The sequence below is a fragment of the Andrographis paniculata genome, unplaced genomic scaffold (assembly GCF_009805555.1).
Source record: "Andrographis paniculata isolate CXL003 unplaced genomic scaffold, ASM980555v1 Contig69END, whole genome shotgun sequence".
Classification (NCBI taxonomy): domain Eukaryota; kingdom Viridiplantae; phylum Streptophyta; class Magnoliopsida; order Lamiales; family Acanthaceae; genus Andrographis; species Andrographis paniculata.
In genome coordinates, this window is record NW_026137605.1 from 1,209,071 (window position 1) to 1,223,444 (window position 14,374).

General features: G+C 35.4%; 3 protein-coding genes across 3 annotated transcripts; 2 read left to right on the forward strand and 1 right to left on the reverse strand.

Moving 5' to 3' along the window:
* Nucleotides 1-2,261: 2,261 nt before the first annotated feature.
* Nucleotides 2,262-3,719, reverse strand: LOC127263589 (F-box/kelch-repeat protein At1g57790-like). The gene is made up of 2 exons (XM_051292691.1): nt 3,664-3,719; nt 2,262-3,477 (listed from the first exon to the last, which is right to left on the reverse strand). Exons 1-2 carry the CDS (start codon nt 3,717-3,719, stop codon nt 2,262-2,264), a joined length of 1,272 nt encoding a protein of 423 aa, XP_051148648.1.
* Nucleotides 3,720-8,409: 4,690 nt separating this feature from the next.
* LOC127263590 (F-box/kelch-repeat protein At1g57790-like) lies at nt 8,410-10,052 on the forward strand. Its single transcript, XM_051292692.1, has 2 exons — nt 8,410-8,515; nt 8,885-10,052. The coding sequence occupies exons 1-2, from the start codon at nt 8,481-8,483 to the stop codon at nt 10,050-10,052; spliced, it is 1,203 nt and encodes a 400-aa protein (XP_051148649.1). The 5' UTR covers nt 8,410-8,480.
* A 1,626-nt stretch (nt 10,053-11,678) lies between these two features.
* LOC127263853 (uncharacterized) lies at nt 11,679-13,030 on the forward strand. The gene is made up of 2 exons (XM_051293121.1): nt 11,679-11,776; nt 12,106-13,030. Exon 2 carries the CDS (start codon nt 12,215-12,217, stop codon nt 12,908-12,910), a length of 696 nt encoding a protein of 231 aa, XP_051149078.1. The 5' UTR covers nt 11,679-11,776; nt 12,106-12,214; the 3' UTR covers nt 12,911-13,030.
* The last annotated feature ends 1,344 nt before the right edge of the window (nt 13,031-14,374 follow it).

Sequence of the window (14,374 nt, forward strand, 5' to 3'; positions counted from 1 at the left end):
GACAAACTGGCCTCCGATGATTGTGCTGTCCGAAAGAAAGATGGCTTCTTTGATATATGCGACCTTTCTTTGATGCTGAGGCGTGATTCGATACTTCTTTTCCCAGAGATCCTGCAAGTATTAGATTGGAATTAATAGATCAGACTGAAAAAATAAAATAAAAATGAACTAACAAATTTTGATGGATAAATACGCAGATTAAATCTTGAGACGGCCACTGTTGACACGGCTTCATGAACTATATATATGTGCGGCATATATGTATAAAATATGTGACAAACATGCACTAATACAAGACTTCTTTATCATATAATGGAACGCTTATGACCTACGGACATTTGAAATTTTCCTTCTATGCAGAGAGATAGAATGCTCCAAACTAGAAGAGAATTGGAATGAAGTGGCCTTTTCTGCTCCTCCAACGTCGTCGAGTTGTATACTCTTCACAGTAGATGAGGTGACACCCGATACCGTTGCCATCCACACTTGCCGCCCGGGGGACAAAGAATGAACTACCATTATATATGAAAACAACCTAAGATCTCGTTGCAGCCTATATAATAGGATTGTTTGGAGTATAGTCTCAATATAACTGGTTGGGAAAAATTGCAAAAAATATCCCATGTATATTCTATTATTATTTTTTTCATATACTTATCTAGCTAGCAAAATATATCCCATATGTTTGCAAAAGTTACTATTTCTATTTTTTGGTCGCGTATGATCGAGCGTGGTGTGAACGTCACGTCACGCGCTGCCAAATGATATAAATAACAACTTTTGTAAATGTGGGATATATTTTGACCGAAACATAAATACATGACAAAAATGATAATGGAGTATACATATAATATTTTTTGCATGGGTGGGATTTTATGGCCCAAAATAACGTTCTTGGAATGTTCTCCCGATCAATCCCCTAATTGTTTGTGATTCCCCCCAGTTGGTGATTGGTGGAAACAAAGAGTATTAGCGAGCATGATGGTGAGATCGTGGCAGTGTATGCTCAGTTCGGAGTTGTAGCAGCTGTATTTAGGTTAGATGAAGTCCCTGGGTTTTGGGAGAAACTGGAGAATCTAAATGGCAGGACTTTCTTTGCTAGCTTTGTAACTTCCTATATCAAAGCAGATTTTCCGGGAAAAATGGGGGACAATATTTATTTCCCGAGGTTTCAATTGCACAACAAACGCCGCCTCATGTATTCAATGCGCAAAAAAAGATACTATCCCGGAGTGAATGCTTTCGACTTGAGCATTCAATCTCTTCTTAACAACTTTTGGATTGATGCCCCTGAAGGTCCTGTAGGGATGGAATAAAACCTTATTGGTTGGATTGATTAAGGTAGTAGATCTAAGAGTGGCAACACTCTTCTCCAGAAGCACTGAAACTTCTTACATTAAGGAAAACATGCTGGTGTGAATGAGAGACATGGGATGGAATGCATCCGGTATTTTATGTGCGAAGAAAAATACTATCCGAGTACGTTGCTTAGTATATTAAAAGATGCTGAATATATATTTATATATTAGAGATTTGTTTGGACAAATTCCATTATGCCATAGAGCTTATTTAAAAGATGACAATAGACGAACCTATCTAATTCACCCATGGATTCGTCGCCAAATTTCAAATCATTGCAATTTTTCCATCATAAATTTCAACTTCTATTCTTCACACTAGATATATAGATTCACTTGTTTAATTTCATCCCTAAAATGCTCAGAAAATTTCAAATCAATGTGATTTGTCAAACATAAATTTTTCTCGCAACTATATATATATATATATATGCTTTGCGATCAATGTTGTATACAAATTTATTAACTTTAAGATGAGACTGCATTTTTACATTGTCTCTCTAATCATATTCATTACATTAAATACTGACCCAAGAGTAGGAAATATAGGCTTTTAAGCACTTTTCCTAACTGATATATAATAGTACATATAAAATGGTAATCGCGTGCAACATGCGTGCGCTTCCCATGCATCGTCTTCGAAATACTAACTTTGGTAGGAGTGCAAAAAGAAAGACCACCATTATTACTATTACAGAATTGTAAAATCATGTTAAAGAGAACAATAGAAAGACTGAAAGATTTAAGTCTAACGGTGTAGATTTGATAAAGAATACATCAAGTATTTATAAGTCTAATGGCATTCGAGGGGATGGATGTATAGTATTCCTTCACACTTCAACTTGGTGCTTCACAATACAACAATTACATGGTAGGAAATTATCATGTAACTAACAAGTCTCCTTAGTCCCGAAGGGCGAGCTTTGTCCCAAAAGCTTTATGGTGCATCCGTGCAAATGACAACCATACTTTCCGATTCATTTTGAGAATGTCATCCCTCTCTTTCATCTCTGGATCTTTGCTGATGTCCATCCAGATGTCCGGGAATTTTCTTATAATCAGATATGGACGGTGCTCCAGATTCCTATAGAACTTCTTCAATTTCATAGAGTACACTAAGCAGTGCCTCTCTGCATCCACGATCTCTGGGAAATACACGCAGTTCTTCATGACATGCGGGAGATCATCCCGGATGAGAGATGTAATGGTGCTTGAGAAGAAGGTTGCACCGCCTACGTCTTTAACCTTGTACCACCTGTAGCTAACTTCATCCAACTTGTAGACATTTGCTGGCCGGTAGCCCCTAATGTGCACTAGAAAGAAGTCGCCTTTGTACTCTGCCATGAAGATGAAATATTCCCACCTAAGCTTGTTCATATGCTGAATGGATTTTAGGCGCTTGCAGGAGCGAGCTCCCCATGTACGCCTTACCGGATCAAACACTCCGATATCTCCAAACATATTAAAACTGTAGAAAATTCCATAGCGAACCACAATACTTTTCCAGCAGGAGCTGCAGGATGGATTTTCTTCGCTGTAGTCACCAATAATTTTCCAAGTCGAGCTTATGGATGGATGATCATATTCATACTTGGAAAGTGTCCATGCCGTATCCCCCGGGCACCAAGTGACGGCATTGACACACGCCTCTGTGTTGCAACTGTGCAGCAGGAATACAACACAGTTTGTTGAGGTTGGAGGAGCTGAGAAGGCGGCTTTACAGAACTTCAAATCTATTTTTGGGAGCTCAATCCGGTTTGCAGAGTGAGGGTTGTAGAAAGTCATTGCCCCAGTATCCGACTCGTGGAACAGCATCCAACCATCCTTGGCATAACAAACATTACCGCCTGGTCGATTTGGATGTGGGATGCTGCTTGAGCGACAGGAAGCAAGGTCGCAGATACCAATGTTGCCATTGAAATCGAAATAAACAAATTTTGGAGGGCGGTGGATCCTTTTGACAGAATATGCAATGTCTCGCCACTTTCTAGATACAAGACTTGCTCGAGCTCTATCCTTAGAGCTTAACAAGGACAGGATCTGTTCTAAAACATCGGAAGGAAGGTCCAACTCTTGTTTTCGTGGGATCCTGATCCGTTTGCTAACATTGCTGCAAGATCTGAAATTACACAAATAATCCAAGAGTGAGAATATACAGAAACTAGCATAAACTAGCTAAGCACAATATGTGACAAGTCAAAATCAATACCATATAACATGAAATGAAAAAAATAAGTACGAACACTCTGACAAACATGGGAATAAAGATCAATTCATTTTGTATCACTATCAATTCAGGCTTTACAAACTTCTCGGATCAAAACTTCTTTGGAAAACTAGGAGCTTCACTCCGGAAGGCATCTTCGGATAATGCATTCTTTTTTAAAATGGTAAATATATATGAAAGCAGACAAGCACATTATGACAGTGATCTTGAATTAGACTTAAAATCTCATTTATTGATCATACTAGTCAATTCATCTATGAGGACAAGTAAAAGCAAAGCGCCGTATAAGTTAACCTCAAAATATACCGACACACGTGTAAAAGGAGACATGTATCAAAGCAAATTGTTCGCTCACAAATGTCAACTTTACCAACAAATTATTATCCTACTAGAAGAGTACTAATTGTCTTGATCATAACCAATCCCATTTAAGAAAACTAGAAGTGTCGCGCCAATAAAGAGATGTATTGCAACTGAGACCTTAAGCACAACAAGTTTTCATTTCACATAAAAGGCAAGGGAGAAAAATAGATGCTTGAACTTAGACTGAGTATCTATTATTTTCTTTTATTCTTTCTTTTCAATTGGGAAAATAATTAAAGATCCACAGTCGAGGGTTCAAAGACAACTGATGCTCAAATCTTACTACAAAATGATTAAAATACAGATAAATTAGTGTGGCAGTCCCAAACCCTAATGTGGATTTCAAATGTGTAAGGCCAGCAGCACCTCGCCGAATCAAACATAATTAAATTCAGACACACCATCAAGAAGATGCCCAAACAATATTATATAAATATATGTATACAAGGCTTGAAGTTCAAGCACACCAAACCCTATTTGGTTCACACTATCAGGCTGTAATTCAAACCCTAATTGATTCGTTGAAGCAATAATCAACCACACAAAAAACAAAGAAACTGCAGTTACTGAAGTGAATGAATTTACAGAATGAAGAGACCGTACGCTATGGATTTCGACAAAACGTTTGTTTCAGTCATGATTACGGCGGGTTGCGGAGCAGTGAAAACACAAGAACAGAAAAGACCGACAGTAAGAATTCCTTTCAAGAGGAGCACCCGATTACTTCTTTTCCGTATATATATATATATATATATAGTGGGCCTTTGAGCGGAAATTGTGTCCTGTTACCTCTCCTCGCTCTATTATTATTTTTATTTTTGATGTTATGACAACCTGGCCCGCTGATATAATAACTTGCAATTTACCTTGGTTGGGTAAATCATACAGGAAGACCTTGTATAAAAGTAGTTCAAGCCTATAGGTATAAATTCGCAACATTCTCATAATTAAATAATACTAGTTAAACCATAATCAATATTTCATCTTTAACTTGACAATATAGCAAATAAAGTTATGAATTTGATCCAACCAATTTTATCATTCTATCCAAATTGAATAAAAAATTTGTATATTTAATGTATGCAACAATTTAAAATACATTAGAAACATTTAAAACTCGACCATGAGTATTTCTAATTTAAATTCTTATTAAACACATCAAAATATTACTCTTTCAAGCATATAAATTTTTAATTGCGTTTTCTACTTTTCAAATTATGATAACTTATATTAAGAATAATGAATAAAAATAATTTTCGGATAGATTCTCATTATTGAAATTGCATATCAAACTTGAATACTTTCCCATACCGGTACTTATATCCTTAAATGTCTTGTGTTTCCCCAAAATCAACACATCAATTAGACTGTATACAACAATTTTAATTTTGTTCAAGAACATAATAAATATTAAGCTCTTAAGAGTCAAATTAATATCTCAACTTCGTAGGTATGCATAACAATTTCATATTTATCCAATCTTCAACTCTCGACTTTGATTGCAGGATGAAATATAGATAGATTGAGTCCTGTAGCAAAATTTAAATTCCTAATCTAAAGTGAAAGTAGCAATCTTCGAAAAGAGGGTGAAGGTAACTACTGCGTTAAGAATGATGATATTTTGGATTCGAAGTTTATTCCTCTCCTGATCCCGCCAATCGATCTGCTTTGTTTTCCTCTTCACATCGCATCTCTAAGTTGTAGATATTTGTTGCAGGAGCTGTTCACGTCAAGCCCTGGTTTAATTTATCTCTACTTATTTATTTATATATTGTATGTATAGATATGTATATATATATTTCAATTTTTCTACTTGCTACAGCTATGGCGCAAGCTGTTTACTCCTCTTCAACTCCGATGGTCCAATGGCGTTATTGACTGTGCAAATCACCTTGATAACACCACCTTTAATTTTTTTTTTAAATTTTTCTGCAACATTCAATTTTATTTGGAACATGAAACATACAACCAAGACCTCATGAATTTACTATTATGAATCAAGAGGTAGCGACACTTTTTATACAAAAAAACATCGACCATGTTAAATATATGGATAGGTAACTAAATATTCTATATGCTACAATATTAAACTCAAAATTTAAAAAAACAAGCGAAAAAAATAATATATTTACGTAAAATTGAAGAAATTAAAGTTAAAGGAGCATATTTTTTTTGGTGTAGATGCAGGCTAAAATATAGCATCCAACGGATGCTATCAATCTTTCATCTAAAAAAATAATTATGCAGAACACATACAATTGCATGCGGCTTTATAATGGTTAGCTAACTATAGTGAGTGAATGATCTTACAGAGCGCATTGCGTTCACATGCCCCTGGGAGACAAATGGAACCATGTTATGAATTAATGATTATTTGTCTTTTAGACAAACTAAATGTTCCTTTTTAATAAAAAAGAGTTTTTCGTATTCACTTTAATGTCCTTTTAAGTAAAATACATTTTTTGTATTCTTTTTAATTAATCATTTATCAACTAAGAATTCAATTCAATAGCGAATTCATTTTCAGCCACCCCTAAATCAAATTCAAAAGAATCTGCATAATTATTTTTAATAAATAATTGATGTCCATCCAAATTTTCCGGCTATATCTAATACTCTTACTTGGAAGTTGCATTCGTTTTTCTATAGTACTTCTTAACACTATAGGATTTTAAACCCTCTCTCTAGGTGCATCAATTCTACAGTGGACCGCATAAGAAGTCATGGCAGAGTAAACAGAGGCAACAACAGCTGAACTTGTAAGAGTAGTTTGTAGACTATTATGCTATGTTCATGGTTTTACTCAATATACACTTAAAAGAATAGCGACTATAGATTCACTTTTTTAATTTCATCCTAAATCCGTCAGAAAATATCAAAGCAATGTGATTTGTCCAACATAAATTTCTTTTGCTACAATATGCTTATAATCAATGTTTTATACAAATTTAGGGTGTGTTCGTTTGATAGATTTGGACAAAATCTCACTATTCATCCAAAAATTTTTCTTCCAAAAACATCAAATCAAACACCTATTTTTTATTTTTTTATATTATACTAAAAATCAATTTTACATTCCAAACATTACATCATCACCTATTTATATCATATCATACAACTATTCAAATTCAAAATTTTTACTATTCAAATCCCAACTCAAAATCCAAACCCCCAAACAAACACACCCTTAGTAAATTTGATTGTTGTTCGGTTTGGCGCGCTGTTGTTGCCTTTGCTCATTTGAAAGCAGCGTTGGGTTTGGATCTGCCTCGTCTTAATAGATCAATGGGTTTTTGTTTAATTTGCCTAATTTTTCTGTGTTACGGTTTGGGCATCAACTGTGTTTGAATTGTTACAATTCTTTTCAAAATCATTAATTTCGATTTCTATGGAATTGATTTGGACTTTTCATTTAATTTGTAGTGCTTGGATGATTTATGGCACATGCATGATTTACGAAGTACCGTCGAAAGGCTGATTAGCTGCAAAATGGAGAGGGAATTGGGGATACTGCTGCTGCAATGGAAATGTAAAGAACAGACCAACAATTTGAGAACACTCAAGGATTTTATCAGTTTCATACAAAAAGAAGATCAAGAGAAGTCCAAAATATGCCAATAAATAATATATGAAATGCATCATATTACATTATAAATTGTTTGGTAATAATTTTAAAAAATAATAATAAAAGTTGCTATTTAAAAATTGAAGAAGAAACATTAGGATCTATTCATTTTTTTATTTTTTTTTGTTTTACTTTATGTTTTTGCTGGGTAATATGACTCTTATTTAATTTTTTTTAAAATTTAAGATATATAAATAATAAAAGCAAATTCCTTAACATATACCTTATCTAAATTTATATAATATAAATACAATTTTGAAATTTTAAATAATTGAATCAAACTCATTGTTAGTATTTTTAAATGATTATATATGTAATAACAATAATATTTATTGGCACAAAACGTCATTTTTATCAACAAATCATTACTCTTGTAAAAAACTCTAATTGTCTAAATCATAACCAATCACATTTTAGAAAATTAAGAGTGTCATGCCAATAAAGATGCCGTAACTAAGCTAGTACACAACCAATTTTCATTTCAAATAAAAGGTAAGACATAAAATTAAATAAAATCCAATTGAGCATTTATTGTTTTCATTTATTCACCACATTATTATGAATTCCAATTAATATTATTTTATTATAATTTTTTAAAAAATAATATATTAGTGTAACTACGATTAAAATGAAAAATTTTGAAATTTTGAAAAGAAAATTTTTGAAATTAATATAGACAGTAAGTAATTAAGTTACCTGTATTAGTTATTTCAAAAACCGTTGGAAATAAATGGCAACTAAATCAAATTGCTAGTATTATTCATTAAATTCCAGAAGTCACTATATAAATAAGGAAGCGCGACGTCCTATTGCGACAAGAGAGAGTTCTACAGAATCTGTCTTCCTCGGTGAAATCGCTTCGGGTCTTCCGCTGCTCCGCTCAGCTCATCTCAACCCTCTCGCGATCATGTCAGGAAGGACGAGCAATCGATCGATGCAAGCGTATGGTTTCTTCATTTCGTAAATTAGTACTTGATTAAGATCAGTAGCTGCAGTTTCGTGTTCTCCTATTTAGTTGTGGTTGATTGGTAATTGTTTGAATTTACTTTGTTGGATTCGGTGTGCAGTTGTTGTCTTTGCACATTTGAAAGCTGCGTAGGGTTTGGATCTGCTTCGTCTTAATAGATCGATTGGTTTTACTTTGTTTAATTATTCTTTGTTAAGGTCGATCTGAGCATCAGCTGTGTTTGTATTGTTCCAGTTAATCTCAAAATCATTAATGTCGTTGATTTCTATGGAATTGATTTTGACTCGTCATTTCTTGCGGAAGATCTGTAAATTCTCACTCTGGTTTGTTTCTTCCAATTTCAGATCATCATCCGAAATTGTCCACAAACGAGAAAAGCTGGAATTAGACCTTCCTCCAGAGCTTTTAGAAAAAATCATGTCTTCGTTATGCTCTGGGGACAGAGCTCGAGCTAGCTGTGTGTGTCGAAAATGGCGAGACATAGCAAAGTCTCACAAAAAGACAAACCGGCCTCCGATGAATGTGCGTATCCGAACAAATGATGATTTTTTTGATATCTGCGACCTTTCTCGCTGCCTATCAAATATGATCATGTCTCCTAATCGACTTCGAGGCATAGTCAGTTACGCCAAGGATGGTTGGATGTTGTTCTATGATGATGATGATGCCCACGTGATTAATTTCTACAATCCTCAATCAAATGAGCATTTTGAACTTCCCAAGATGCTACATTTTTCGATCCGTATGGCTGCATTCTCAGCCCCTCCAACGTCACCAAACTGCACGGTATTTTTGCTGCCCCGTACTATCACGGCTGGATCTCCTCCTGATGTCATTATTTGGCGCCCGGGAGACACGGGGTGGACTAATGTTGAGTACGATACCAAACATCCATCCATCACCTCCAATTGGATGAGCATCGTGGCTCACAATGGCAACTTTTATTGTATGAACATCCATGGCTATATCGGGGAGTATGATCCAGGAAAATGTGGTTGGAGGGCTCTTCCCTACGAGTCCCTCGGATGCGCTCGATATGTCCCCTTGTGTCGGTGGAGGAAAAGCATGTTCTTGGCAATGTATGATGCCAAATTCTTTCTAGTGCGCACTTGGGGTGTGGCGCAACCCCACGTCTACAAGTCGGATGGAATCAGCTGCACGTGGAAGAAGGTAAGCCACTTAGACGGGATGACCTTTTTCGCGAGCGCCACGACATCCCTCATCCGGGATGATCTCCCCGATGTGATGAAGAATTGTATTTATTTCCCCGAGCGTGTGGACAATGGGAGGCACTGCCTTGTCTATTCCATGAAACTCAAGAAGTTCTATAGGGAATCGCAAAGGTTGAAGCAGTTGAATATGGAATTTCTCGGCGATGTATGGATGGACCTCGGCGGCGAAGAAGTCCCGGAGATGAAAGAAAGGGACGACATTGACCGTATGAATAGGGATGTGGCGGCAGCATTCGAGCGGATGCATATTAAAGCATTTGGATCAAAGCTCGTTGCTTAGGAGGTAAAGGCATATCCTTTGGAAACATGTTAGATCATGGGTTTGATTTTGAATTTTATTAAGTAATTTTGTACAATTAATCATGTGATGCATTGAATTCAAAAATAAATTTAAAATATACATGGAGCTATTTTAAATTTGTAATAGACTTTAATTGTCTTAATCATAACCAATCTCCTCTTAGAAAACTTGGAGTGTCAAACCAATAAAGATGTCGTAACTAAGGGCACTAAGATCTAGTACAAAACAAGATTTCATTTTAGATAAAATGTGAGACAAAATTCGAAGAACTCCAATTGAGCACCTATTGTTTCCATTTATCCACCACATTCATTACAAAGTCCAATTAATTCTAGAAATTTTTAAAACCTAAACGAAAATATGGTAATGATTTTTAAATTCAATGAAAATTTTCAATCGGGGGAGTTAATGATCACAATGGAAGGGCAAATGAACTAAACCATACAAGTGATGCTCAAACACAAATACAAAATATTTAAACAAACAAAAGCAAATTGATCGATAAGTGAAGTTGACCTAAACCCTAATGTGTGTATGAAATGTGCAAACCGAACCATTTCCATTTCCAGAAGTCACTATATAAATGGAAGGAAGAGCGACGTCCTATTGCGAATAGAGAGAGTTCTATATAATCTGTCTTCATCGTGAAATCGCTTCGGGTCTTCCGCTGCTCAGCTCATCTCATCTCAGCCCTCTCGCAATCATGTCTGGAAGGAGTAGCAATCAATCGACGAAAGCGTATGGTTTCTTCATTTCGTAAATTAGTACTTGATTCAGATCAGTGGCTGCACTTTACATGTTTTATCCTCCTTAGCTGTGGTTCATTGTTGTTTGAATTTACTTTGTTGGATTCGGTTTGTTGTTGTTGCCTTTGCACATTTGAAAGCTGAGTAGGGTTTAGATCTGCTTCGTCTTAATAGATCGATTGGTTTTTGTTTGTTTAATTATTCTTTGTTGAGGTCGATCTGGGCATCAGCTTTGTTTTGACTCATTAATGTTGATTTCTATGGAAATGATTTTGACTCGTTATTTGTTGTGCAAGATGTTTAAATTCTCACTCTGGTTTGATTCTTCCAATTTCAGATCGTCATCCGAAACTGTCCACAAACGAGGAAAGCTGGAAGTAGACCTTCCTGCGGAGCTTTTAGAAAAAATCATGTCTTCCTTATGCTATGGGGAGAGCTCGAGCTAGCTGTGTATGTCGAAAATGGCGAGACATAGCAAAGTCTCTCAAAAAGAACAACCGGCCTCCATTGAATGTGCGCGTTCGAAAGAACAATGACTTGGTAGATATCTCCGACCTTTCCCGCTGCCTCTCAAATAGGATCATGTTTCGGTTGGATTTTTAGTCTAAATGGATCCACCCCAATATAAGGCACAAACACACCCATTCTGCGGCCTATGAAAACCAGGCCCAAACACGTGATCTGTGCTTCTTGTCCTGACCCGCACACGGAACCCGGTTTGTGCCCCGTGACCAGTACGAGGATCCGCGTCCTTTCTTGAGGTGAAGCGCCTGCCGTCGGATTTGGAGTTTTGATCTTAATCGTTCGATTTGTTTTAACCTACATATATATATACGGTGGGTGAGAGGTGGCCGCCGTCATCCTATACACTTCCTTCCTCTCTATACACTGGGCCTCTCTAGCCTCTCTTATCCTCTCTCTAAGATCCCCTTCTCCGGCTTTCGACGGTTCACGGCGGTATTTTTCTCCTGTAATCTTGTGGAATTCTTTAGCATGCTTGATTTTTCTATGTTTGGTTGTTTCGAGCTACAAAGAGCTCGTTCAATGTCCTAAGTACTTGGATTACTCTTTTTCGCTTTGTATTTTTCTCCGTGGGCTTCTTCTTTTGGTTGTCGTGGGTTATTAGGGTAGGTTTTCGTGTGATCGTCGCGTTTTGGGTGTTGTATTTGTGTCAATTTTGTATTCTATGTGGTTTTGGGTGCTGAGTCTAAAACTAGAACTAGCTCAATAGTTTAAACTCGATTTCATTGGAAAATCTTCGATCCGTTCTTTTATTTTAATAACAGTTTCCAAATCAACCTCACGGCATAGTCCGTTATGCCAAGGACGGTTGGATGTTGTTCTATCCCAAGGAAAATGATTCCCGCGCATTGAATTTCTACAATCCTCAATCAAATGAGGTTGTTGAGCTCCCAAAGATACTATCTGATGATCTGGTCCATATGGCTGCGTTCCCAGACCCGCCAACTTCGCCAAACTGCACCGTATTCTTGCTGCTCATTACCTTCCCGGATGCTTCTCCCGATGTCCTTATTTGGCGCCCGGGCGATATATTGTGGACCATTGTTGGAGTATACCAAAAGACATCGATCCATCACCTCCACTTGGATAAATGTCGTGGTTTGCAACGGGAACTTCTACTATATGAACATCGATGGCTATACCGGCGAATTCTTTCTAGTGCGCACTTATGGCGTGGCGCAACCCCTAGTCTACAAGTCGGATGGGATCAGCTGCACATGGAAGAGGGTGAAGCACTTAGACGGCGCGACCTTTTCCACGAGCACCACGACATCCCTCATCCGGGATGATCTCCCCGATCTGATGAAGAACTGCATTTATTTCCCCGAGCTTGTGGACGATGGGAGGCACTGTCTCGTCTATTCCATGAAACTCAAGAAGTTCTATAGGAAAACGCAAAAGTTGGAGCGGTCGAAGATGGAATTTCTCGACGGCGCATGGATGGACATCGGCCGTAGTGAGGTTCCGGCGATGGGAGAAAGGGACGACATTGCCCGTATGAATCGGAGTTCGTTGCTTAGAAGGGGCCGGAAGCATCTAGAAGCATTTGGAACGGAGTTCGTTGCTTAGAAAGTAAAATTTTAGTTTATGGGATATTATTTTCAATTTTATTATATAATTTTGTGCGATTATATTTACTTATGCCTCGATTATTTACTATTATCTTATAAATCACTGGTCGATAATGTGCTGATATAAATTATATAGTAAAAAAAATAAAAATATTACTACAAAATCCCACAATTTAAATCACTACATACCTCTCATGATTAATTTTCTCAAAAACATACAATACCATATAATTATGTATTATCGCAATAATAAAATTAAGTACTAATTTTTTACCTTTCAATCCGGATGTTCTCTTAAGGCTCATCTTTGCAAAGATTGTAGCTGTCCCATCGGGGAAGAATATTTTCCGAGAAAGGAAATATACGATAGGATACTATGTCCCTTTCGAGAAATAAATGTTCCATTCGTCTGCCTCTAAAAGTTATATTTAATTTTTGTATCGTATTTGATATTAAAAATATAATTTTTTTGTACAAATGTCATTTTCTACCAGTATTATAAGATACTAATCGAAGTATTTTTGTAATTTTTTTCTTAATATAACAATTAATATTAAAAAATCAATACGCAAAAAGTAAATAAGACCCTTAGAGTCGGACAAATTTAGTATTTTTTTTTCTTTTTCCCTCGTTATCCCCATCATATCTATTTGAATATGTCATATAAGATTACTTCATTTCCCTAGTAATACAGTATATAAGGTAATTAAATTTAATTTGTTAATAATATTGAATTAAGATATTATTTCATTATTTGAGTAATATTGTTATAGTTTTAAAATAATAATTCATATATATTATTCTCTCCATTCCAAGTACTTTGCAATATTTTTTTATTTTGATTTATCTCACATATTCTGAAATATTTTTAAAATAAAAAATAATTAATACATTTTATTCAATCACACAACGTAAATAAAAAAAATAAATATATATTTTTTCTCTCATCACATCACCTAATTTTTACTTAATTCTATCTATATAAATTCCGGTTTCTAAATCAAATATTGTTTCTTATATGGGGTTGAGAGAGTATTAAAATAAATTTAGAGTACCGGTTTAAATATTTTAAATAATATTTAACAGTAAAATATATATAATATGAATATCATTTTATAAAAAATAAAATTTTAAATGATACAAATAAATAAAAAAATTAACAATTTCAAATAATATTTATTTATTTATAATTAAGATTAACAATTTTTTTAAAATATAAATAAAATATTTATTTATTAATAATAAATAAAAATAAATTTTTTTTAAATAATCTTATGATGTTATTGTTACGGAAATTCCAGGAAATCAAGATGAAATAACAAAGACAAAAAGAACACAAGATTTGGTAACCCAGTTCGATCACGATGATCTACGTCTGGGGCGCTGCCAAGTCAGGATTTTACTGAAAAGTACGCAGGCACGTGTTAAAGTGAGAATACATGGATGTTTATAGCATAAGCCT